This window comes from Myotis daubentonii, chromosome 1 (genome assembly GCF_963259705.1).
Source record: "Myotis daubentonii chromosome 1, mMyoDau2.1, whole genome shotgun sequence".
NCBI classification, from domain to species: Eukaryota; Metazoa; Chordata; class Mammalia; order Chiroptera; family Vespertilionidae; genus Myotis; species Myotis daubentonii.
This window is the reverse complement of record NC_081840.1, coordinates 203,164,223-203,188,241: the sequence shown is the minus strand read 5'-3', so window position 1 is coordinate 203,188,241 and position 24,019 is coordinate 203,164,223. Positions and strand designations below refer to the sequence as shown.

The window sequence follows — 24,019 nt, the reverse complement described above, 5'->3', positions numbered from 1 at the left end:
TCATAAATCTGACCTCGATGACATCATAAAGAAAATCAACAGCTAACAAATATCATATTCTTACTTTTTATATAAAATGCCATTGGTAGTCAAGATAAATATACATTTGCACACCATTGGTGAGACTGTAAAATGGTGCAACCACCATGGAACAGTGCAAGGGCTCCTCAAAAAAATGAAAAAAGAACTACCACATGATCTGGCAATCCTGCTTCTGGGTATATACCCAACACGGGGTCTCAAAAAGATATCAGCATATCCATGTTCACAGCTGCACTATTCACAAGATGGATTCGATTCCCAGTTAAGGCACATGCCTGGGTTGCGGGCTCGATCCTCAGTGTGGGGCATGCAGAAGGCAGCTGATCAATGATTTGCTCTCATCATTGATGTCCCCCCCACCCCCCATCTCTATCTCTTCCGCTCAGAAATCCATTAAAAACAAATTTAAAAAGAAGAGGCATGATCCCTGTCATTTACCCGTGTAAACCAAACAGGGAAATTGCTGAAGAACTGAATGTTAGGAGAATGTAAGTTATTTTTCCCCACTCAGGTAATTAAGTGTGGGAAACAAACCATTTCCACTGCCGAAATAGGCACCGTGGAGGCCACTCGGCCTTGAGCCTGAATGAAAGAAAAGACCACAGCGGACCCTGCCACCCCCGGATACCAGGTGTGGTGCATGTGCAGTACCCGGATGAGAACAAGATCTTGCTGCAGGTGGAACGCAGAAAACTAGCTGAGTGTCTTTTGTGTTATAATTAGAGCTTTTCAGTTAAAGGCTAAAGTATTATGGGGGCATTTACAATAGGGTGTTCTTTAGGTAGAAGGTTAAACCAGATGGACCTCAAATTTTCCTAAAGCTGAGTCCAGGGGGACCCAGATAGGTAGGACCCTGATGTTATAGAAACCTTGGCAGGATTATTTGTAAAGAAAGCTGGAACAGAGAGCAATGCAGGACCTTCCCCTATGACTAGGGGCTTTACCTAGAGCAGTGGTCGGCAAACTCATTAGTCAACAGAGCCAAATATCAACAGTACAACGATTGAAATTTCTTTTGAGAGCCAAATTTTTTAAACTTAAACTATATAGGTAGGTACATTGTTATTAAGTTAATTAGGGTACTCCTAAGGCTTAGGAAGAGCCACACTCAAGGGGCCAAAGAGCCGCATGTGGCTCGTGAGCCACAGTTTGCCGACCACTGACCTAGAGAAAGAAACCTATATCGTTGCCTCTGCATTATTTTCGTATATGTGCTGCTGAAGCAAGCACAATCCCCGCAGTATTTTAAAGACAGGCGAGTACACAGATAAAACACACACTAGAAGATTCAGTAAGTTCGAGGTCTATTAAAGAAATATGTATTTTTAAATTTAATCCTCACTCGAGGATATGCTTAGAGAGGAAGGGAGAGAGGGAAAAAGAGAAATGTCGATGTGAGAGAGAAACACTGAGGAGCTGCCTTCTGTACTTGTCCCAACAGGGGACTGAAACCACAACCCAAGTATGTGCTCTGATGGAGAATCGAAGCGGCAACCTTTCAGTACACAGGATGACACTCATTATTTCTGGTCGGGCAAAAGGTATTTTTAAAATTACATGTGAAGACCCCTTTACATTTTTGTTTGTTTGTTTCTTCCTGCAGGGGAGTAAAGAAGGGAGGAAAAAGTGAGAAAAGTGAGAGGTCCTGTAATAAGATACCTAAATATCATGATAGATCAGTATTAAGAGTTCTTATGAGAGAAAAAAATTCTCTATGTAAATACATGTTTGGATTCGACCTCAACTTTCATATATTTAAAATCTCCTAAAACTAGTATTTCAGAAATGATTGCTAAAAAAGAAAACTACTAACCAGTTCAATGATCATACCTGAGAATATGGCGAGAGTCAGCTCGGGATATGCCCTTGCTAGTTCCTCAGACAGCTGGTAATATGAGACAGAATACAGATGTGGCAGAGGAGACAGCTGGCTGAGCACTCCATCTGTTCTCTGAACCTCCAATTTGTGAGCATAGCGAAACATCTTCGGTTCCAGGATCTGCGGGGATGTAATGCCATCAATTTAAGATGTTATGGGTCCTCCACATTTCAACTCTAATTAAAATATATATATATCCTCCCAAGAAATTTTCCAGTTTAAAAATTACATAGTTACATAGATTGTAAAATACTTCACATGTTAATTTCAAATACCAAGAAATGTTTGCAAAAGACGTGTAACTATGTACAAGGCACTGCACTCCTTGTGTTTAATGGCAATGCTTTGGGTTAGTAGCACAGTTTGAAAATAACTTCAGCAACTTAACATAAAATTACTTAAAAAAGACATACCACTTTCCAGGTCAAATATGTGACTATATAAAACAAGTATAAGTGAAAATAAAATCTTCAAACAGATCTTGGTTAATCACACATTAAATATGGAATATAAACTAAAAATTCTTTTGATGTTACACTATGTAAAGAGCTACACTACTGAACTTTCTTCTTCTATTTTTTATTTTAACAAGTGCAGTTTGTTTATTTTTTATTGTTTAAAGAATTACAAATAGTAGTACATATGTCTCTTTTTTCCCCCCATTGAACTTCTTTTAAATTTTATTTCTCACTTAGTTTACAATAAACATTATTTTGCATTAGTTTCTGGTGTACAGCATAGTGGTCAGACCATCATATACTTTGTAAAGTGGTCCCCCCGATATTTTAAGTATCCACCCGGCACCATATATAGTTATGACAACACTGTTTACTATATTCCCTATGCTTTAGAACCCCGTGACTATTTTGTAACCACCAATTAGGACTTCTTACTCCCTTCACCTTTTTCACCCAGCCCCCTTGAACTTTCTTAATTAAAGACATTAGGGCGTAATTCAAGCCCTTTGGAAAAACCAACATCTCCTTGAACCCCATTCTTAACCCTTGATTGAGTAAAGAACCTCAATCTACTATCCATTAGTTGAGCACTGTATAATAATGATGCATCCATGCTTGGCAAGTTAATTTTCTAGGTTATATTTCTCAGCCCAATAAAGGAAAATTATACAAGGTTATCATAAAAGAGCTAATTACTTTTCACTTGGTTCTCAAAAAAAAAAAAAATTCAACCCAGTCTTATCTGAACAGAAATAGTTATACACATACATAGGCCCTAACCACTCAATTTTTATCAGCACTGGCACACACCTAAGTGTGTGTGGGGTAACATATCATCCCTCTACAACTTAAACGACCCATATTATCTTTGCCTTCTATTTCAAATGATCCTCAGGAATTGATTCTAGAGTTTGCTATTAAAAATTAAGCGGGATATCAGTATACTTTCAAGGCAAGAAGAGACGGATGCGCTTTATTAGTTCCCGAGTAAAAAGATTTTCATTAACATTTGTTTACAAACCTGTAAGAGTTGCATAGCAACTTCATAGATACTTCGAGAAGAATCAGCTGCTTTAAACAGTATCAGATTTAGGAGCATCACTGTGTCACACTGATAATCCCTAGGGACAAATGCCACACGTTAGGAACGTAATATTTAGCGGCCTCCACACAAGCTAATACATATGGTATACCAGGGCCGGAAGGCAGGCACGCAGCAGCCAAGCCCAAGAGGTGACTGGGTGGTTATTGTGTGTTGTTTTTTTTTTTGTGTGTGTTTTTTTAAGGTTAAAAGGTAAAACAACAAATGCATGATGATCATTATCCTTATTTTGGATAATTTCCGAGAGAGCTTAAGAAAATACTGGTTTCTGAATTCAAATGGAAATATTTCTAAATTAGTATTTCTGAATTCAAATGGAAATATTTTCTTAAGAAAAACTGTACCTGTTCTGGAAAACGTTAGCGATGGCCTTAAAGCAGCCGGCAGCCACCCGCCTGGAGCCCGTGTAACACCGATCCACTGCCCAGTACATCAGGTTGCTCTGGTCCGGGTTCAGCTCCAGCAGTAATGTCACTGCTTCACAGCCCAACTGATGAACCTATGGAAAGGTCACAAAATCGCCCAGGACGGAGAGAGTCGTATACGATTCAACTGTGTGCTTCTCTACATTTTACTAAAACATCACGCATGTACTTCTTGCATTTCACACAAAACTCAGTCTCTTTTCTTCCAACTCCGTCTCATTTTATCCAGCCCCTAGAAAAAGCGACCTGGATCCATGAACCGTGGACTCCGGCATGTTCCCAAGATGCTGAGCAGGACAGCTCCCTCCTCCCACAGAGCCCCAGAGGCCGTGGGTGAACGTGGGCAGTGATGCAGCGCTGTCAGCAAAGTGAGCTTTTACCCTCCCCAGTTATTTTTATCAAGCTTTATTCTTGTTTTTGATAACCCAATAGAAAAATTATTCTGAGGGGAAAGTACGTAAATTCTGTCTTAAACTGTGACGCCCGTGCGCGTGCGCTGTGAGAGTGTGAAGGGCACAGGGTCCAGAGGGCAAGAAAGAACGATTAATTGGAGAGTGGTCAAAAACAAGAAGTTAAACACAGCAAATGACATTTCTTCCGTGGAGCTCAGTGTGTTCTACATTATACTGTATTTGTAGACTTAGAACCCTATTGTGAGATGTATACACACTACTGTATTAATCCTGTAACATAAAAGGGAAATGAAAACGGGCAAGGAGTGTGTAATAAATAAGAATTAGGAATTTTAGATGATGGCTTCCTATTTAATTTACAGAGTATGTTTTCTGCATGTAATTCTAACCTATCTTATTTTAAAAACGACTTGTTTTTAGTGGGCCACACAATAATTCCAGATAATGCAATGACAATTATGAAATGTTAAGGGAATTACCGATAATTACCTTTTTGTCCAGAGAGTCCAAAATGTTATCCAACCATTTGTACAAATAGCCATCTGATGAGAGTCCTACATTATCTGCAACAGGGCCACAACATAGCACAGCAGACATAGCCTTCAAACAATAATATTAGAATTACATTTAAAACATTTCGCAGGTAATTTAATGAGAAGAGGCAGGCTATTTTCACTCATGCTTATGCAGCTACAACACCTTTCTGTCTTTACAAAGAAAAGCACAATAGTGATTTTTGAAACTAAGTAATTTATTATGAGTAGTAGGTATCATGTTACCAAATTAGACATGGAGTTTGAACAGTACCGGAAAAGAAGCAAAAAACAGAAACAAAAAACAAGCAAGAGAAAGCACTTAAGTAGGGAAAAAAATAGGTATTTCTTTTAGGTGATCCTCAGTTCTTTAAAACAATGGAATTCAAAATTTGGGGTAGATTCTGAAGGTTCTTACATTGTACTGTATTTTATGTATTTAAATAAACTTACTGTACAAAAATAAAGCAAGCAAATATATACATTCTAATTCTCTCAGGTACTCAGGAGAAATCCCTACCCTTTTTATAACACTAGACATTAAGAGACAAAAATTTTAACTACACTCCTAACATAAGAAAAAAGCAATCAGATTTCTAAGTAAATACCTTTAGTGCACAGTATTGATGTCTGTTAATTTGCATATTTCTATCACTGTATCTGTCCAGGGGAGTAAACATGATGCTAAAAGGGCCTGCCCAGTGACTGAACAGCATGAACAGACTATGACGAAGGCTCTGCTGAGGGAAAATACTTCTTCTCTGGTGCACTGTAAAGGACACAGATGGAGAAAAAGTCATTTCCATTTCTTTCACTTTAAAGTGCCATTTCAACTTGTTTGTTATTCAATACGTAACACTGTAAAACAGAAATGTTTTCATTTCGACGTAACGAAAACCTCTCTAGTGACAAATCGTTTACACAGAGGTGAGTGACAGCCCCGAGGTCGTAGCCTGTCACCGGGGCCTGCGTTACAGGGGGGGGGGGGGGGGGGGGGGGGAGGGGGGGCGGCGGAGGCTGCTGCCCCTGGGCTGCTGCTGGCTCCATGGTGAGCTTGGCCAGGGCATTAGCAACACACACACACCTCTGATCTTGGTTGGTTGGTCTCCCTCAAGAGAGAGCTTTGGACTACAGACGTTATTTTAAAACTTTGCATGTTTTCAGCGGTGCAGCTGTGTTTATGAAAGAATCCTCACGTAGCCGCTTTATATACAAAACAAATAAAAGGGGGGCTGATCTAAGCACAGTGTGCCGCCTGCTGCCTCTTGCTGCCGGCACCAGAGGGAAGGCAACATAATCTGAAAACCGCCGGTTGAGAGGCAGGCTCTCCCAGGATTCTTTCCATTTTAAAATCCCATTCGACCAGCTCTCGGCAGCGGCCTGTCTTGAGGAAATGCAACCGTGTCATCACGAATCAATGTGGAAGCTGCAGATAAGTGTTTAGCAATTGATTAAATTATATCTGTACAATTAGTGAGCATCAGGTCAGACAATTTACAGGGAAAAGTGCTCCTTTCCTCTTAACAGCATTGTTTGCCCCAAAAGTTCAAAGTAGGTTTCCTGCACTTGAAAATGATATACCTGAAGAAGTTCGTACAGGACCCTTTTACAAAAACACAACCGTGCTCTTACTTTAAAAGCCAACTGTTCACATATACTTTTTAAGGTAACTTTCATTTTTCCCAGAAACAAAAAGGAACATTTGTATTTACATTGTATGCTAAAGGCTATAGTCACCTTTTTATGTCTTTCACTTGTAAAAGATTTATGACTTTTTGAAATGAAATTGCATGTATCCATATTCCTAGTGCCTGAACCAGTACCCGGCATATAATATGTGGTCAATTACAGGCACGTATGTGTTAAATGCATCATTCAGTTAACACTGCATCCTTGTACTTTATGTCTATGGCCCATATCCTCTCCATTATTCAAAAGTATCTTGTTAATTCTATCCTCAATTATCATTTAGGGCATTAGCCTCTTGGCTCTTGCATCTAGAACAAGTTTGTCCGAAGAGCTTATTTTATTGATTCCCCCCCCTCCCACACACACATTTCTGCATTGCTGTCTTGATCATTGAAAATCTATGCTGGGTTGCTTTTTTAAAATTTCTAATCACTGATAGTGATTCAAAAGCAAAACACTCTTGCCATTCATGGAATACTGACACAATCACCCAGTGTACTCACAAGTTGCTCCATCAACTTAGATTACAGAACCTGAGGGGAAGAAGAAACATGGTGGTCCCTTAATATTCAACAGTGGTTCAAGAAACTAAAACTCGTACCTGGAACATTCTGAATGATATTCGCCACTAAGGCACTAAAATGGCATCGTATATCCTTCAGTGTGTCAGAGTCTTTTTCATTTTCCGCTTCCAGGAGTTGTCTAGTTAAATCTACATACTCCAATAAAGTGTTGTTGAGGAAATGTGTTTCACTATCAAGGCCACCGCTTGCACTGAAAATATCCAAGAAAATAAGTGATAAAGAAAATGTGATTTTAAACTATAAATGTAAATCAAAACAAATTCCAAGTAATCAAAATTGGAACTCTGCATGCTCATGGTAGCATGCAACTCAATACACAAAAGTTAAATGAATGTGTGCTTGGCTTACTTAGATATAAAAATAAATGGTGCTTCTTGCAGTTGGCTCCATAGCTCAGGCGTTATGTAAAAATAAAAGGTGCTTCTTAATCAAGGAACTACTACCGCAATTTCTATTATTCAGTCCCATATCTAACTTGAATCAACTATTCTGAGTGCTAAGTGTTATTCCCTCTCCATCAAAATATACAGCTTTCAAAGAAAGGAAATAAGGAGGCATACGGGACAGGGAGGACCAATTTAGAAAGGAAGGAAGAGGAAAGACTAGTTCTAACCAGTCTCATAGTTGCTATGCATATTCATATTATACCTTTAGCACAACTCCAGGACAAGTATTATTTGGGATATAAAAATATAAGGGAATTCAAGTAACAGTGCTGGTCTTCAAATCTCCTGTCTAGCCCCAGGGAGCTGCCTCGAGAATCTCTGCAATAAGATTCTCTTTGAGGCGAAGGCTCTGGTACCCAGAACCCACTGGGTTGGAGTCAGAAGTCTTGGATTCCACTCTTGTTCCATCAGTTATTAAGCCTGAGATTAGTATCTGCTTCAGAGCATTTGACTAGGAATATAACTGACATCATATATGAAAGGCCCAATGAACTATAAGTGCTACATAAATGATTAGCTATGACGTTTACATTTATTTTGGTCAACTTTTCTGTGTTATACTTGAAAAGTACATCTGAGATATGTAATTTTAAAAATAAAATTATTTTTTACTAGTGAATAGCTTCTAATAAACATCTACATGACAGGGTGGGACAAAAGTAGGCTTACAGTTGTTCATATGGAAAATAACACATTAATAAATAATAATACAAGAATAAATTCCATGTTCTGCATATTCACAACTGTTAACCTACTTTGCCCACTCTGTATATTGAATGAATTCATGATGAAAATCTTTCCTTTATTCTGTCAATGAGTGTTTAAAATCCAGGTCATGCCTTATTGGTGAATGAGAAACTAATTTAGCGGATTTCTACCTGGCCCAGAATCCACTGATTTAAGAAATATTCACTGAGTTACCTACAATGTACATAGGATCAATTAGGTCAACAAAACAAGGATCCCTGCCTTCTTGACATTGAGAATTCACCTTTTTGACTTAGTCAAGGAAATAAAAAGCCAGTCATACAATAGTGTTATATTCATTTCTCTTTAAAAAAAAACAAAGCACACAACTATGTTCAAAACCATTACTGCTCAATAATGAGTACAGCTTTCGCAGTTAAATTTTAAGTAAGCCAACATCTTGCAGTTCCCAAACAGTATCCATCGTTCAAAGATTCTTCATTCATTAACATACATTAAAAGCAACCAAAGGAGAAGAAAGATGATTCAGATGTGTATTAGGTTAATTTTATGCATCAAGCCCAGCAAGTTTCAAGTTTACTTTTTTTCTAACTTGGACTGCTTTATTTCTGAGGGGGGCAGAAAACAGAATGTTTCTTTTTTCTTTCTTTCCATTTTCTGTAAAAGAATGGTAAACCAAGGGTTTAAATTCTCATTGATTAAAGCTCTATTTTAAAAGCACTTGTCAAAAGCATACTCAGAAATAACGAGGATAAATGCGAAAGTAACAATCCTACACTTGCTTGATTATTAAGACCTTCAAGACCTCTTTTGAGCTACCTTTTCTGGGAAATGGTCAGATGCATATTTTTCTCTTTCAACGACCAGGCAACACCATTACCTCCCAAGAAATAGTTATTGCTCAGCACTAAGCTGACGGATTCTCCGCCAGGGGCTGCTCTTAGTGTCCAGATGCCTCTAGTCCAGCAACAACCCCAGGCTTTATGTTTTCATAGGGGAGGGGTCAAAACAGTTACAAATTATGTTTGTAGATTTCATATTTCCCCCCCAGCAAGATAGATTAACAGCTGAATGGAATAAATATGCAAACTTTATTATGCGGCACCTTTAAATGTGTGATTTTTACAAATCTAGAAGAAAGAGATCTTAAAAATGAGGTAAGAAATAGTTAAATCAGTAATAATAATAAAAAAGAGGCTACTGCCCACTTGCCTGGGTTACTACATTCCAACAAATATCAAGATCATAGGAACATTATATCCAATTTTTACCTCAAAGCAAACTAGCGCTAATGTTAGATTTCGAAATACATTTTTTAGCCATTAGCTAATTTCTTGGATGCAGCTTTGACTTTGCTAAGTAATGTTTACAAGTAATGCAGACAGGGTTTTTGGGCGCAAAGGTGTTTTTCTGTTAGGTTTCATGAGAGAAAAAATAGGTTCCCTAATTATTTCAAAGTTTAAAAGAGCAAAATCCGGCACTGACCTGTGACTAATGACACCAGCATCTGCCAGCAGTTCAAATATTCGTACCAGCTGTACTCGTAAAATGTCTCGACGCCTGCGCCGTTTCATATTCTATTCCAAGGATACAAAGATATCAATTAAAAATCCTTCGGGGAAATTTATCAAAAACCTTGCAAAGGTGTGACTTGCAAAGAATACTGCGAATGCCTTAGAGCAGCGGTTCTCAACCTGTCGGTCGCGACTCCATCGGAAAACACATATATAATTACATATTGTTTTTGTGATTAATCACTATGCTTTAATTATGTTCAATTTGTAACAATGAAATTGGGGGTCACCACAACATGAGGAACTGTATTAAAGGGTCACGGCATTAGGAAGGTTGAGAACCACTGCCTTAGAGCTTTGTGGCTTATTGAAGTTCTGTTGGTTGTGTTAATACAGATTTCAAACTCTCTGGTAGCTACTGCACCAAAGAGATATGTGTAGATAGTTTGAAATTAATGAGCAAATACAATCACATGGCATTTTCCACGGTGATTGATACCCCTTGAATGGGGGAGGAAAATAAAAATTCTACCGTTACTTTTAGGTGATTTACCAACCTGACTGAAGGACTGAAGCTTTTATTAAACTGTTCTCTTTGACAAAGAATCCCTAAGATACTCCCCCAAATAGGACAGCAAGGCAGGGAAAACATCACAGGAGGGACAGAAGAGTCCTCTGATTTTGGTCATGCCTACGTTTTCCATTTTAACATTGAATTTTGACACACAAAAAATAAATACAAGAACAACAGACTGAAAATTGAAAGGGCAAGTCATCGCGGGGCCTACGTGCGCCGGCCGCCGGGCCCCATGAGGCACAGCCTGACCACGCTGCTGGCGGCCTCGGGCACCAACTCCCCAGCCTGCAGCGAGAGCCCGGCGCAGGCCACCACCCGCCCGCCGGCCCCAGACCGGACCCGCGTGACAGCGGCAGCGGAGGAAGAGCCGGCGACCCCCAGGTCTCCCTGCCGGGAGCAGCTGCGGCGGCGGTGCCACGCGCCTGTAGTCCCAGCTACTCGGGAGGCTGAGGCTGGAGGATTGCTTGAGCCCAGGAGTTCTGGGCTGTAGTGCGCTATGCCGATCGGGTGTCCGCACTAAGTTCGGCATCAATATGGTGACCTCCCGGGAGCGGGGGTGGGGTGGGGGGGCTACCAGGTTGCCTAAGGAGACGATTGCCGGCGCCCCCGGGGACGAGATGAAGGACATGGACTGCCTGTCTGGGCTGGAACTGGCCGATCTGCTGGACCCCCAGAAACCGGACTGGCCCCTGGAGCCCGGGCTCAGCTCGCCCTGGGGGAGGGCGAGGACTGCGCCCTCCATCTTGCCCTGGGTCCTCCATTTTTGGGGCAGCCGCCATGTGCTCAGGAGAGTACCTTCTTCCCGGAAGCCCAGGCCTCTGCTGGCCACGCCCAGGATTTCTTTAAACTAACCAATGACAATCAAGGGACGTGCGCGCCATAGAGATGACCACATCCTGTGTAACAAGACCCGACTTGCGCCTGGCCAATCGGCGGGGCCCACAGTCCCCTCCCCTGCCCTTACTATAAAACCCACAATCCCATCAGGCCTCGCTCGCTCGGCCACTGGGCTTGCCGCTGTGTCGGTGAGTGCAGTGAATGGGGAGCACAAGCTAGCTTGAATTAAAGGACTCTTTGCTTTTGCATCAGACTGGCTGGCTCCCTGGTGGCCTCTTGGGAACCTTGAAATCTAGGCATAACAAAAATGTCTTTAATCATCCTGATATGAGTAAATGTTTTGTCTGATTAGGGTTGAAGTACTCATGCTGAGAGTAACAGGTGCAACACCTCAACCTGAATCAGCTTCTAAGGGGAACAGGTACAGCACTAGGACGGAGCTATCTCACTCCTTTCCTTGGATTATTTGATTATAATGTAATCTGTATAATACAGAGCGATTAACAACACAGTTATTAGTCTTCCACTTTTGTGTCCACACACTAGTTTTTTGCCTTTCAGAATACATAGATATTCAAGCCAGGTTAAAAAAAATAGTATTTTAGCTCTTTATGAAGTTTCCAGCAATTCACTCATATTGACCAGGATGGCTTCTTAACAGTCTTTGAAGATTTCTGCAAAGTTTTAGTTGATTGGTTTTTATTTTGTCTCCATAGAAAGAGTGTAAACCTAAAGCTCTGAAAATGTATCTTACATTCAAGGTACACCACTGTACATATCTATTCACTTGCAATGATGACTTCTCCCCCCCACCCCCGAAATGTAATATAAATACTGTTATTTAATTTTGTTTCTGATTTCACTTCCCCCTAGTAAGTCATTCTGAAACAAAAATCGGATTAATTACAAAATGGGAATATTGTCACTACTCTCTACAGCAAGCATGTCAAACTCACGGCCTGCGGGCCCACAACAAATATTTTTGCAGCCCAGCCAATATAACGGTATGTAAGAAACAGTTTCATAAAAATTTTGTAGCTTAATTTTTACAATATCCTGTTATACACAATTATTAATAATGAACTACAACCTTCGCTAATGAATGATTACTATAATCGTGTTGCATTCATTTCCCTTACGCACTTTATGCGCAGGTGCACCATTTCTCTCCACTAATACTTGCAGCGAATATTTTAGCAGCCGATTGCCACGTCATTAGTCTTGGACTGACTTGTTTGGTGTGCGCAACAGGAAACATTTCGCTTTCGGAGAACAAGAAAAATAGGTTTATTTGCGTTACACTTATTAATTTGTGCAGTTATTCAGTGTCTGGTAAGTTAATGTTCAAGAAAAAATATTAATTTTTATTAAAATGTTCTATTATTTTGTTAACAATTACTCATTTATTTCAGCCCTTTGTATTCAGCATGTCTCTATCAAAATAAACCTACGTCTCTATGAAAATTGAAGCTTTTGTTTTTTGCGGCCCCCGTAAACTTAAACCTTGTTTATTTGGCCTGTGTCAGCCTTTGAGTTTGACATGCTTGCTCTACAGGGCTGGATGCTGTTTTAAAGTCTCTAACGGAGTAGCTCTTCTCACCATCTTCCTCTCTTGTTTAAATTCCTCTGTGACTCTCCAATGTTAATAATACGGATTCTCAGTGCTTTACACCAGACTCAACTAAGATACTTAAGAAACAGTTTCTGGGCTCCACTCTAGAAACTCTCCTTGAATAGGCCCAGAAACCTGTATTTTTAGCAGGCTCTCCCCGCATTTCTCAGATGCCAGTGTCCTATGGGGACCACTGGTCTGCCGGATACAGCTGAACCAGGAGTCCCCCCTGTCTTCCTCTCTAGCATAATCAGTTCCTTTCCCCCTTATATAATGACACAAAAGAACCTACAATGGCCAGATTTTTATGAAGTTTGGAAATGTTGTTCCTCTGCCTAGAATGTCTTTCCCTTGCTTGTCCACTGGGGAACATACTTCAAAATTCACCTCAAAGTATCAGTGCTTCATCCATAATGCCTTCCCTTCCTCCACAGGCAGAGCCGAAGGCTTTCTTCTCCCTAGCTGTATGGCCCCTTATCTATGGCTTTCTCCCAGTGTGCAACACACTGTTCCAATTATGGTTCACACCTGTCTGTTCCACTGCACCTATGGTTTCTATAAGTGGCTCAGAACCTGACACACATCTTTATATTTGGGGATCCAGGCCAGGGATTGGCAAAATATGACACTCAGGCCAAATTTGGCCTGTTGCTGTAAATAAAGTTTTATTGGAATATGACCACACCCACTTGTTTAGTAGTCTAGGCAGCAAAACTGAGTAGTTGCAACAGTGACAGCGTGGCCAGAAAAGCTGAAAATATTTAATATCTGGCCTTTTACAACAAAGGTTTGCCGACCCCGCTCTAGACTCCAACTGTCCTCACTTCAGCTAGAACAATTTGTTTCTGCATAAGATCTCCTGTGTGGGAAGAAAGAGGTCTGTATATTAAAAAAAAAAAAAAAAAAAAAAAAAAAAAGAGGTTGAAAACTACAGTAGCCAATCTTTTATTTATTTACTTTGGTGTAATGTGTAAAATACGGAAGACAAATAAGTGTTTGCCAAACAAATACTTAATAATAGAAAACTACCCAGTTTACCTCTGGCCTTCTTTCGAGTGCTTCTTTAATTATGGGATGCAATTCCTCTATCAGTTCCCTAGAAGAAAAATGATATACATTCTTTCAATTAATAGCTGAACAGATATAACCTGATGTGCAAATATGTAAATATTAATATATTGAGGTAAATAGACCTCAGTTAACCCTAATCCTACTGTTTAAAACACAATTTTTATTGTTTTGGTTATAAAACAAATCTGTATATTGTAGAATGTTAAAAAAGCAGAAAAAATGGTATAGGGCACTTATCTGAATTTATAGAAATAAGTACTGTCAACATTTCTGTTCAATCATTTTGCAGCCCACATACATTTCACATAGTTGAAACCCTATCATATATATGATGGTATCCTTTTTTTTTCTTAGTACTAGCATAAGGACTTTTATATGCAATTAATCAATTCACAGTATGCTATTATAGAGTGGTAATCATACTTTTCCTTAACATTTCATATATTACTGATGCATTAAATTTGATGTAATTTCTGTTATTATAAATACTGCCTCAGTAAACATCTTTGTACATTAACCTTTGCCTTTATTTCTGATTATTTCCTTAGAATTAATTCTTACAAATGGAATTAATGGGTCAAATGGTATAAACTTCATGAACATGATAATTTTATCTTTGCTTATGTTCTGATTTAAAATGAAAAATGTGGTTGTTATAGAAGATTGGGAAAACAGAAAAAGCAGCAGAAGAAAATAAAACCCATCCACAATTTTATCATCTATAGAAACTACCACAGATAAAGTATTTGCCTCAGAACTGTTTCAATTTATGGGATTTTGTTTTTTAAGAAGCTGAGATAATTTTTGTATCCCATTTTTTGCTACTAGCACCACTTGTCATAAAATAATCTTCCAAAATTTCCTTTTTAATGAATGCTATTCCCGCACCTCACATATTACAATTTAGTCTCTATTGTGCATATCATCTTGGAGGCAAAACATCAAATACCACCTCATATCAATGGAGGATAATCTCAAAACAATAAATCCAAAGCCTAGAAGGCAATAACAAAGCAGAACTTTGGGCAAAAAGGAAGGATTTGCTTCATTTATATAAACAAACCCATCAAGAATTATGTAAAATATGTGTGTCAATATTACTTTTAAAAATAATTCAATTCTCTTAAGAGGGGGAAAAACTATAGTTTTAACCAATAGAATGAGATTATAAGTTAGTAGAATCACTGTGTAAATAAATTCGGTAGGAATTTTAAGATTTAAACAGCATTTTATTTCTGGAACATTTTATACATAGTAAATATTTGATTTTCATAATCATTCTGTGAAGAAAGTAAGGTAAAATCTTATTTCCTCAATCAAAATGGGGAAGTAAAGGCTCAAATAAATCAAGTGACTTGTTAAATGTTACATGGCCAGTTAACCAGTAAAAGGACTGATAAGTGGCTCTCCTGATAAGTACTCCACTGCCCCCTCTCTCCCTGCAGCCACAGTTACATTTAGTGCATGGAGAAAACATATACAGATAATTACCTAAAAGCTCCTGGGTTGGTCCTGCCAAGACCTAGAACAAGGGACTCTGTGATTTCCATGCTCTCAGAGCGCATCATTGGAACTATGTGCTTAAACAAGGATGAAGGGGATGGGATTCCAATAATCTGGAAAAAAAAAAGTATTTATAGCACCTGCTAATGATAGTACATCCAACTAAATAATGTCACATTTCAACACTATTTGGCCAAGGACAATGGATAAGTAAAGTTTCAGAATGAATAGGGCTTCAAAATTCACCTGTGGTGCACATACCTAAACGTCTACACACTTTACGCAACGATTCACTACAAGTTCATTAACACAACTGGGCTTTGTGGGTCTCTCAGGGTCTCACCACCAGATAACAGGCTGACTCCCTCCCTCACATAGCCTGTTTTTTGTTCCAAAAATGAGTGGAACAAAATTATTTCTAAAAGAGTCATTGGTGTTGAAGTGGACCCCCAAGTATTATGTTTTCTCAATTTCCTTCAGCCACCTCGTAATATTTTTTGTCATATCATGAAGACTAGATAACTGTTCTTGTCAAGTGTCATTTATATCACTACATAATTTAGGGAAATTAAAAATATATTTAATCATTTAAATCATTCCTTTTGGATACTAAGGAGTGTGAAAACTATAGAAAATGAAAGGAAAACAGGGATGAAAACGACTTTAAAAATATCCATTCTGATGAATTTAATGAGCATGGCCCTTTTTTCCGTGAAGAAAAACTACATTTAGTTTTTTATTCCAACTAGGACTCCATAAAAGCAGTATTGGGATTTCTTGAACTCTTTTTTTTTTTTTTTAAATTATCAGTGCAAGTAACAAATACACTTTTTCAACCAACTTAGTTTATGGTCCTGGAAAAGAAAGTTTGACACATGACTTCTGTGGCACCTGGTGCACGGGCAGACCTGGCAAGCTTACTTTGGAGTCAATGCTATAGCCGCTGTCGGGGGTGGACGCCAGCGTCTCAGGAGGAGAGCATCTCACGGACCCTGCAGACGGAGACGCTGACGTGGACGTGGCTGCGCTGCAGCACAGAAGCAGGTAATTTCTCCACAGGCCGACGTACGAGTCACTGCTTGTGGTCATATTCACTTTCTTAGCATTGATGGGGCTACTGAAGAAAAAAACAAAAAACAAACAAACAAAAATAAAACAGATAAATAACACAACATATTTTGAAATTTTTTAAGAAAACTAATGCTAGGGGCAATGAAGGTGAGTAAAGCACAGCTACAAGTTCATTCATTCATCCACACTGTCTTAGCATGTTAGAGAATGTTCAGAGCACCTGTGACAGCAGCAAAACAAAATGCTGAAACACCCATTACCAACGTGTTTGCTGAAGGAGATACACAATAAAGAAAGAAATAAAACGTCAGGCCCTAGTTGCTTTGGCTCATGTTAGAGAATGTTCAGAGCACCTGTGACAGCAGCAAAACAAAATGCTGAAACACCCATTACCAACGTGTTTGCTGAAGGAGATACACAATAAAGAAAGAAATAAAACGTCAGGCCCTAGTTGCTTTGGCTCAGTGGATAGAGCATCGGCCTGAGGACCAATGGGTCTCGGGTTTGATTCTGGTCAAGAGCACGTACCTTGGTTGCAGGTCCCTCCCCACCTGGATCCTGGTCAGGGTGCATGCAGGAGGCAACCAATCGATGTGTTTCTCTCACATCAATGTTTCTCTCTGTCTTTCCCTCTCTCTCCCACTCTCTAAAAATCAATGGAAAAATATCCTCAGGTGAGATTTAAAAAACAAAACAAAACAAAAAACAATGTCAGATGGTGCTAAGTTTAATGTCGAAAAATAGAGCAAATGGTGAGATAGAAGTGGTGGTAGAAGAGGGACTAATAATTTAAAATATGGTAACTAGGGGAGACTTAAATAAGGTAAGGTCATAAATGTTACACAAGGTGAAAAGTATCAATCATCATTAAAACAAACAAAAAAACAAAACACCCAATACACAATATCTGAGAATCTACATAGGTACATAATTAGTATAAATACACAGAAATACCAAAAACATATACACTTACTTTATATCAACCTGCGGGGACAACAACTGAAGTCTTGTGTATGCAAACATCCAAGCATAGCTCACAGCTGTAGAGCAGTGTTTGGGAAGGTTTTCTTGCTTTAAAAAACTGGAGAGACTTATAATCCATGGGTCTTGGCCTTGGGTCACGTGTGCAAATATCCATATGTGTGATGGGCTAATCACATCAAACTGGTGGCTGATAGGAGAAGAATTCCATTCTGCTAATGTTTGTAAATCTATCGAGCTAGGGCAATACAGCAAAGTAGTCTAGGGAGAGAGAAAACGTTGATTACTGCACACTTCATGACGGAAGCTCTGCCACAGGAACTGCTTTCAACTACAAGCGGCCTGCTGCTAGTCTCAAGAACAGAGGCCCTAATGCAGGTTAATATGAGCTCCAAGATGGGCGTAAAAGAGTAGTGAATTCCTGAAATTGGACTTAAGGGTTTGTGTGCATGTGCCTACATGTGTTTTTCCGGAGAGAGATTCCATAGATTTCATTATTCTCGAAAGAATCTATAAAACCAAAAGGCTGAGGACCACTACTTACGTAATTCATTTATGACTATGCAATTTTTGTGGGCGCACTGCAGCAGCTAGAGAGCCCCAAAACTGTTAACTTTCATGTGGACGTGCTCTACAGATTAAGTGGAACAGACTGGAAAATGGGCTCCTCTCTAGAGGTGTATATCCTATCTAATAAAAGAGTGATATGCAAATTGACCATCACTCCAACACACAGATGGCTGCCTCCATGTGGACACAAAATGGCGGCCACAAGATGGCCGGCAGGGGAGGGCAGTTGTGGGCGACCAGGCCGGCAGGGGAGGGCAGTTGTGGGCGACCAGGCAGGCAGGCAGAAGGGAGTTGAGGGGAACCAGGAGAGCAGGAGAGGGCAGTTGGGGGGGGGGGGGACCAGGCCTGCAGGGGAGGGAAGTTGGGGGGGGGACCAGGCCTGCAGGGGAGGGCAGTTGGGGGGGGACCAGGCCTGCAGGGGAGGGCAGTTGGGGGGGGACCAGGCCTGCAGGGGAGGGCAGTTGAGGGGAACCAGGCCTGCAGGGGAGGGCAGTTGAGGGGAACCAGGCCTGCAGGGGAGGGAAGTTGGGGGGGGCCAGGCCTGCAGGGGAGGGAAGTTGGGGGGGGACCAGGCCTGCAGGGGAGGGCAGTTGGGGGGGGACCAGGCCTGCAGGGGAGGGCAGTTGAGGGGAACCAGGCCTGCAGGGGAGGGAAGTTGGGGGGGGCCAGGCCTGCAGGGGAGGGCAGTTGGGGGGAACCAGGCCTGCAGGGGAGGGAAGTTGGGGGGGGCCAGGCCTGCAGGGGAGGGAAGTTGGGGGGGGACCAGGCCTGCAGGGGAGGGCAGTTGGGGGGGGACCAGGCCTGCAGGGGAGGGCAGTTGGGGGGGGACCAGGCCTGCAGGGGAGGGCAGTTGAGGGGAACCAGGCCTGCAGGGGAGGGCAGTTGAGGGGAACCAGGCCTGCAGGGGAGGGAAGTTGGGGGGGGCCAGGCCTGCAGGGGAGGGAAGTTGGGGGGAACCAGGCCTGCAGGAGAGGGCAGTTGAGGGGAACCAGGCCTGCAGGGGAGGGCAGTTGGGGGGGGCCAGGCCTGCAGGGGAGGGCAGTTAGGGATGACTGGTCCGGCAGGGGAGGGCAGTTGGGGGCCATTGGGCTGGCAGGGGAGTGGTTAGGGGGTGATCAGGCTGGCAGGCAGGCGAGCGTTTGGGAGTCAGCAGTCCCAGATTGTGAGAGGGATCTCCGACTGCCCGTTTAGGCCTGATCCCACCGGGGTCCCAGATTGGAGAGGGTGCAGGCTGGGCTGAGGGACAGCCCCCCTCCCCCCCACATGAATTTCGTGCACCGGGCCTCTAGTTCATAAATATTTGCTCAGTAATATTCTGGGATCTTATACTGAAGAGAAAGATTTACCTTCAGAACAAATTATACATCATTCAAACAAAAATGGAACCTTAAGCTGAACAGAGACTCAATTTACTCCATCATTCAACTGATATTTATAAAGCACCCACAAAGAGCCAGGCACTGCGTTAGGCACTAAAAGAGAGCCATCCACTACTCTTTTTGTCAGCATAATTCAGGTTAATCATCTAAAACAGAATTCTTGAAATTGTACAGATTTATAACCATCTCTTATATTTATGAAGTTTTCTTATTATCTCCCTTGGTTACACATAATCTGTGAGTTGTAAAAACCAAGTGTTACACAGAAAGCACATAAACCTCTGGTTGGTTCATGCATTCCAAAACAGGAATAAAAAGAATGTCAGGTAGTAAAGTCTGATACTCTTACATCAATCTTGAAATTTTAATATATGACTTTTTTTTTTAAAAATTCAAACTCAACTAAGCAAGTTTGCACATGTTTTCTTAGTAATGTAAAAAATACAGTTTTTTCTTCATTTTAATAGTCAAATTACATTATGACTACCATAAAATACTACATTGCATTTAAACTTCTGTGGCAAAGTAAACAAATACATTTATTGAAGATAGAGTGCAATATTTTGCTACAAATTTCAACAAAATTTTCCATAGTGATTTAACCAGTATATATATAAAAAATATTATATACCATAATAAATAGCAAAAAAAAAAATAGTTAACAGTAACATTAGATTTAAGAGGAACTTCTTAGATCAAAAAGACTGGAATTTTACAAAGATAAAATATTTTTATTGCTATGGGGAAGTATACTAACCATAGAAATAAACTGCTGCAACTTTTTTTTTATTGTGTGCCACTTTTTAAAAAGTATTTTTAATTTTTAAAGTACAGTTTTCAAAAATACTTTCTAATGCAGCGGTTCTCAACCTGTGGGTCGCGACCCCTTTGGCGGCCGAACAACCCTTTCACGGGGGTCGCCTAAGACCATCCTGCATATCAGATATTTCCATTACGATTCATAACAGTAGCAACATTACAGTTATGAAGTAGCAACGAAAATAATTTTATGGTTGGGTCACAACATGAGGAACTATATTTAAGGGATCAGAAGGTTGAGAACCACTGTTCTAATGCATTACATTTGTAAAGAAAATTCATGTATATATGTGACTTAGGTTCTAAAACAAGACTGAACAGCATTCATTCATTAGAATCACTGCACTGCAGTACATTACAGTTACAGAAATCACTACAGTTACCTGATCGGCCCCCGTGAGATGTATGAAGCTCTCAAGAATGGATGGGCTCAGCCTGTCCATCACATCTATGGCTAATTCATCATCGCCCTATAAAAAAGACAACATATGTCTAAAACAATTTAAATATGTTCTTATTGATTTCAGAGAGAGGAAGGGAGAGGGAGAGGGAGGTAGAAGCATCGATAAGAGAGAAACATTAAACAACTGCCTCCTGCACGCCCCCTCCTGGGGATGGAACAGGAAACCTGGGCATGTGCCCTGATCAGAAATCAAACCATAACCTGCTGGTTCATGGGACGATGCTCAACCAACTGAGCCACACTGGCTGGGAGAAATTTAAGAATGTTTAAGAAAAATAGCCAAATTTAAATAAATATTCACATTCACTTTAGCACTACTGGTTACAAATGGAATTGAGGTGGGTTAGTTAAGACCCTGTCAAAAAGACTTTGTTATGGAGTAAGTTCTACTTGCATGATAGCAACAGAAATGTAATAACGATGGACAGAAGGATAGTTTTTTAGCATTTTCATTAGGGAAGTAAATGAAGTATCTAAATCTTACCTTGGGTATTTCCAAAAGTGCAAATAAAGCCCGTATTTCTCTAAGGACACTGACGGCCAATCTCCTCGTGGCAGGCCGGCTGCTACAGAGAATGACGAGAGCAAACCCTTCGACCACATGGAATACACTGGGATAGGGGCTCCTTTCCAGAGGAGGGGGGTGGGAAGCGCCATTAGCTAGACCATGCTTCAAAAAGAGACAGAAGTTAAAAAATGAAGCTTCAAAATGCATTTATAGACATTCTAGTAAAACAACTAAGAGTAAAGTGCATCATAGAAATTAAGGCTACAAGCCTGTCTCCGCTCAAGCAATTTCAATAATCCTGAATTGATAAACATGTACTAGTGTACATAGTCGAGGAAGAAGCACTGACTGGCCACTGGCAGTCTAAACAAGCATTCCGTATCTCACCTCTATCATTCAGTGGCTACTCTGTCACCTTGGAGCTGACCCTATTAGTCACTCTTGGGCTGACATTTCTACGTGGAGTGTGAGGGGACTGGACTGTATCCTTTGTACTCAGAGCCGGGGCCCAGCAGCGGTTATCACCTGGGAACTTGTTAGAAATGGATTCTCAGGCCTCTGGTGATTTATATGCTCATTAAAGGCTGGGAAGCTGGGTTGGCTTATGATCCAGTTCTAAAATTCCAAGGTTCTACGACTTACACATTATCATAAATCAGTAATTTGGGCACCTTTCATGGTTAAGAAGGACACAAACTGTATATGAGAAATAGGGACTGGTGCCAAGGACAAAACAATCAAATAACTCAAATGAAAGGCTACCCACGTTTTTTATTGTACCAGCTTTAAATATACTGGAAGCAACCTAAATCTGAACTAGAATCGCCTCTACGACCTACGTTCATACAAAACTCACTGTTATCAAAGGAAGAAGGTTAGACACGAAAGATGATATATTTAAGATATGAACTACAGGAAAACTCAGTTTCATGGATTATAAACACTTTGAAAATGAATAAAATGAATAAAGCATTTAGGGTTTGCTACATGAACACCACTGATCACATTCCAAGGGACCACACAAAAGAACACGATACCTGCGAGTCCTGGTTTTTGTTATGCATTTGGGTTGCCTGTTTCCACTGGTTTATTAATTGTACCAACATCTTTACAGCATTATCAAGAAGTGTGGGATGGACGTCAGTCACTTCACGGACAACGAAATAGACAAATCCCGAAAGCACGTCCTCCCGCCAATCTGGAAAATCGAGCACGAGAGCCTGCAGAGTATTGAACGCGAGAGCGCGCAGCTCTTCATCCATGTGAACCGTGAGCCTGCGGGAACAAAGGTCCGTCAGCAAACCCCCAACCTTCCAGGAAGTTTTATCACCTGCATCTTAAAACTAAGAGCTTGGTAAACATGGCCTCTTGACTGGTTTGCACCAAGTATGAAGATAGAAACCAACGTTCACTTTTTGTGTTATATCCATTCCTATGCTAGTCTATATTCACTTGTTTAAATTCACATATCAACCTACTAATACTAGTTGGTATTTTTACTGTAACTCAGAATAATGTTGATCATAATGCAAATGCCATACTTAGGAAAATACAGATTGCCATATCAGCATTATTTTTAAAAATCCTTTAATTCTTAAAATACAATGTTATCCTCTAATCAATCAATAATTAAGTGCAATCATATAATGTCTTAGCGCCATCTCACATTTATTCAGTCCTTTACTATCACTGGGAAGAACATGATTTACCTATATCATTCCTTTCATGCTGCTGAGGTTATTGTTAAATATAAGATGGCTAGTTGTAAGAAAGGAAACAGAACCAAAAAAAGATGGAATCAATTTAACAGAAATATTTCTTGAAGGTGAGAATGAGCATACATTTAGTAGTAACCTCGTAAGTGTAGTATACCTGGAGAAATAAAACATTTTCAAACTAACACCTAAAGACAGTGTTACGGCTAAACAAATTAGAGGAGAGGCTCTATAAAATTGCCTTTCAAAGACTCGAAACCATATGGGGACATGAACATGATGAAATTCAAGGATTATAACAGAACATAAAGAGAACGATTAGAAAAACACACACAGAAAAGATGGCTGCAGTACATATCATCATATGAGTATGTTTCTGATTTGGGCCTGAGGAGGATTGTTTAGAGACTGACCATCAAGACAAAGGCATCAGAGTTAGAAACAGCTTGAATGAAAAAGAAAAGCAGGTGACATTTAAAAATATGCCCCAATGACATGCTTGGGAAGCGGGATGCTAGCTGGGTGGTTTCGGTGAACGGAGGGAACAGCCTTCACCCTGCTGAACCAGGCCTGGCCTTCACTAAGCCAGCCCTCAGTGACAATGAGGCTGAAGGGGAAATGCACCACAGCGAGACCGACATGGGAGTCAGCCCAGGACAGCAGCAGTGGCGGCAGCTCATCAGAAGTGTCACACAGGGCCAGCTTAAGGGTCTCGAGCCGGGAGCTGTGTCTGATAGTGGCACCCAGGGAGGTAACTGTGGGAGAGGAGAGTGACTGACGATATGATGCCGACTTTCAAGGTTATTTCAACATCCCTTAATCCACGAATGTGTACATGTCATCTGACACCTACCTCAGTGACTCCGGGTATAGATGCATGAGGAGAACAGCAATGTGGCCTGGCTAAGTTAAGGCAGGGGACGTCATGCACTTGCCTGGGAGCCAGCATACAGGCCTACACATTTACCATGCATCTTTGACTTGTTGGACTGCTTGCTTCATTTATAAGTACACAAGATCTGGACATCACAATTGCAAATAAGAGGAATAGGGGAGAAAATAGACCAGATCCTAGAAGCTTTCTTTCTGCTGAAGTAAATTAATCAGTAAGTAAACGTCA

General features: G+C 40.6%; 1 protein-coding gene across 13 annotated transcripts in view; it reads right to left on the bottom strand.

Annotated features, from left to right (window-relative positions):
* Window positions 1–24,019, bottom strand: part of FRYL (FRY like transcription coactivator) — a 240,071-nt gene that overhangs the window by 66,195 nt on the left and 149,857 nt on the right. For 12 of the 13 annotated variants that reach the window (XM_059671738.1, XM_059671683.1, XM_059671711.1 and 9 more), the window contains 14 exons: window positions 22,222–22,459; window positions 21,161–21,346; window positions 20,597–20,683; window positions 17,438–17,706; window positions 16,315–16,510; window positions 15,382–15,506; window positions 13,858–13,915; window positions 9,765–9,856; window positions 7,143–7,315; window positions 5,461–5,621; window positions 4,809–4,919; window positions 3,826–3,980; window positions 3,401–3,500; window positions 1,873–2,041 (listed from right to left, as the gene is read on the bottom strand). In XM_059671738.1, the coding sequence (XP_059527721.1) occupies window positions 1,873–2,041; window positions 3,401–3,500; window positions 3,826–3,980; window positions 4,809–4,919; window positions 5,461–5,621; window positions 7,143–7,315; window positions 9,765–9,856; window positions 13,858–13,915; window positions 15,382–15,506; window positions 16,315–16,510; window positions 17,438–17,706; window positions 20,597–20,683; window positions 21,161–21,346; window positions 22,222–22,459 (2,120 nt within the window). The remainder of the gene's footprint in view (window positions 1–1,872; window positions 2,042–3,400; window positions 3,501–3,825; window positions 3,981–4,808; window positions 4,920–5,460; window positions 5,622–7,142; window positions 7,316–9,764; window positions 9,857–13,857; window positions 13,916–15,381; window positions 15,507–16,314; window positions 16,511–17,437; window positions 17,707–20,596; window positions 20,684–21,160; window positions 21,347–22,221; window positions 22,460–24,019) is intronic. The other variant, XM_059671698.1, reaches the window with a different exon arrangement.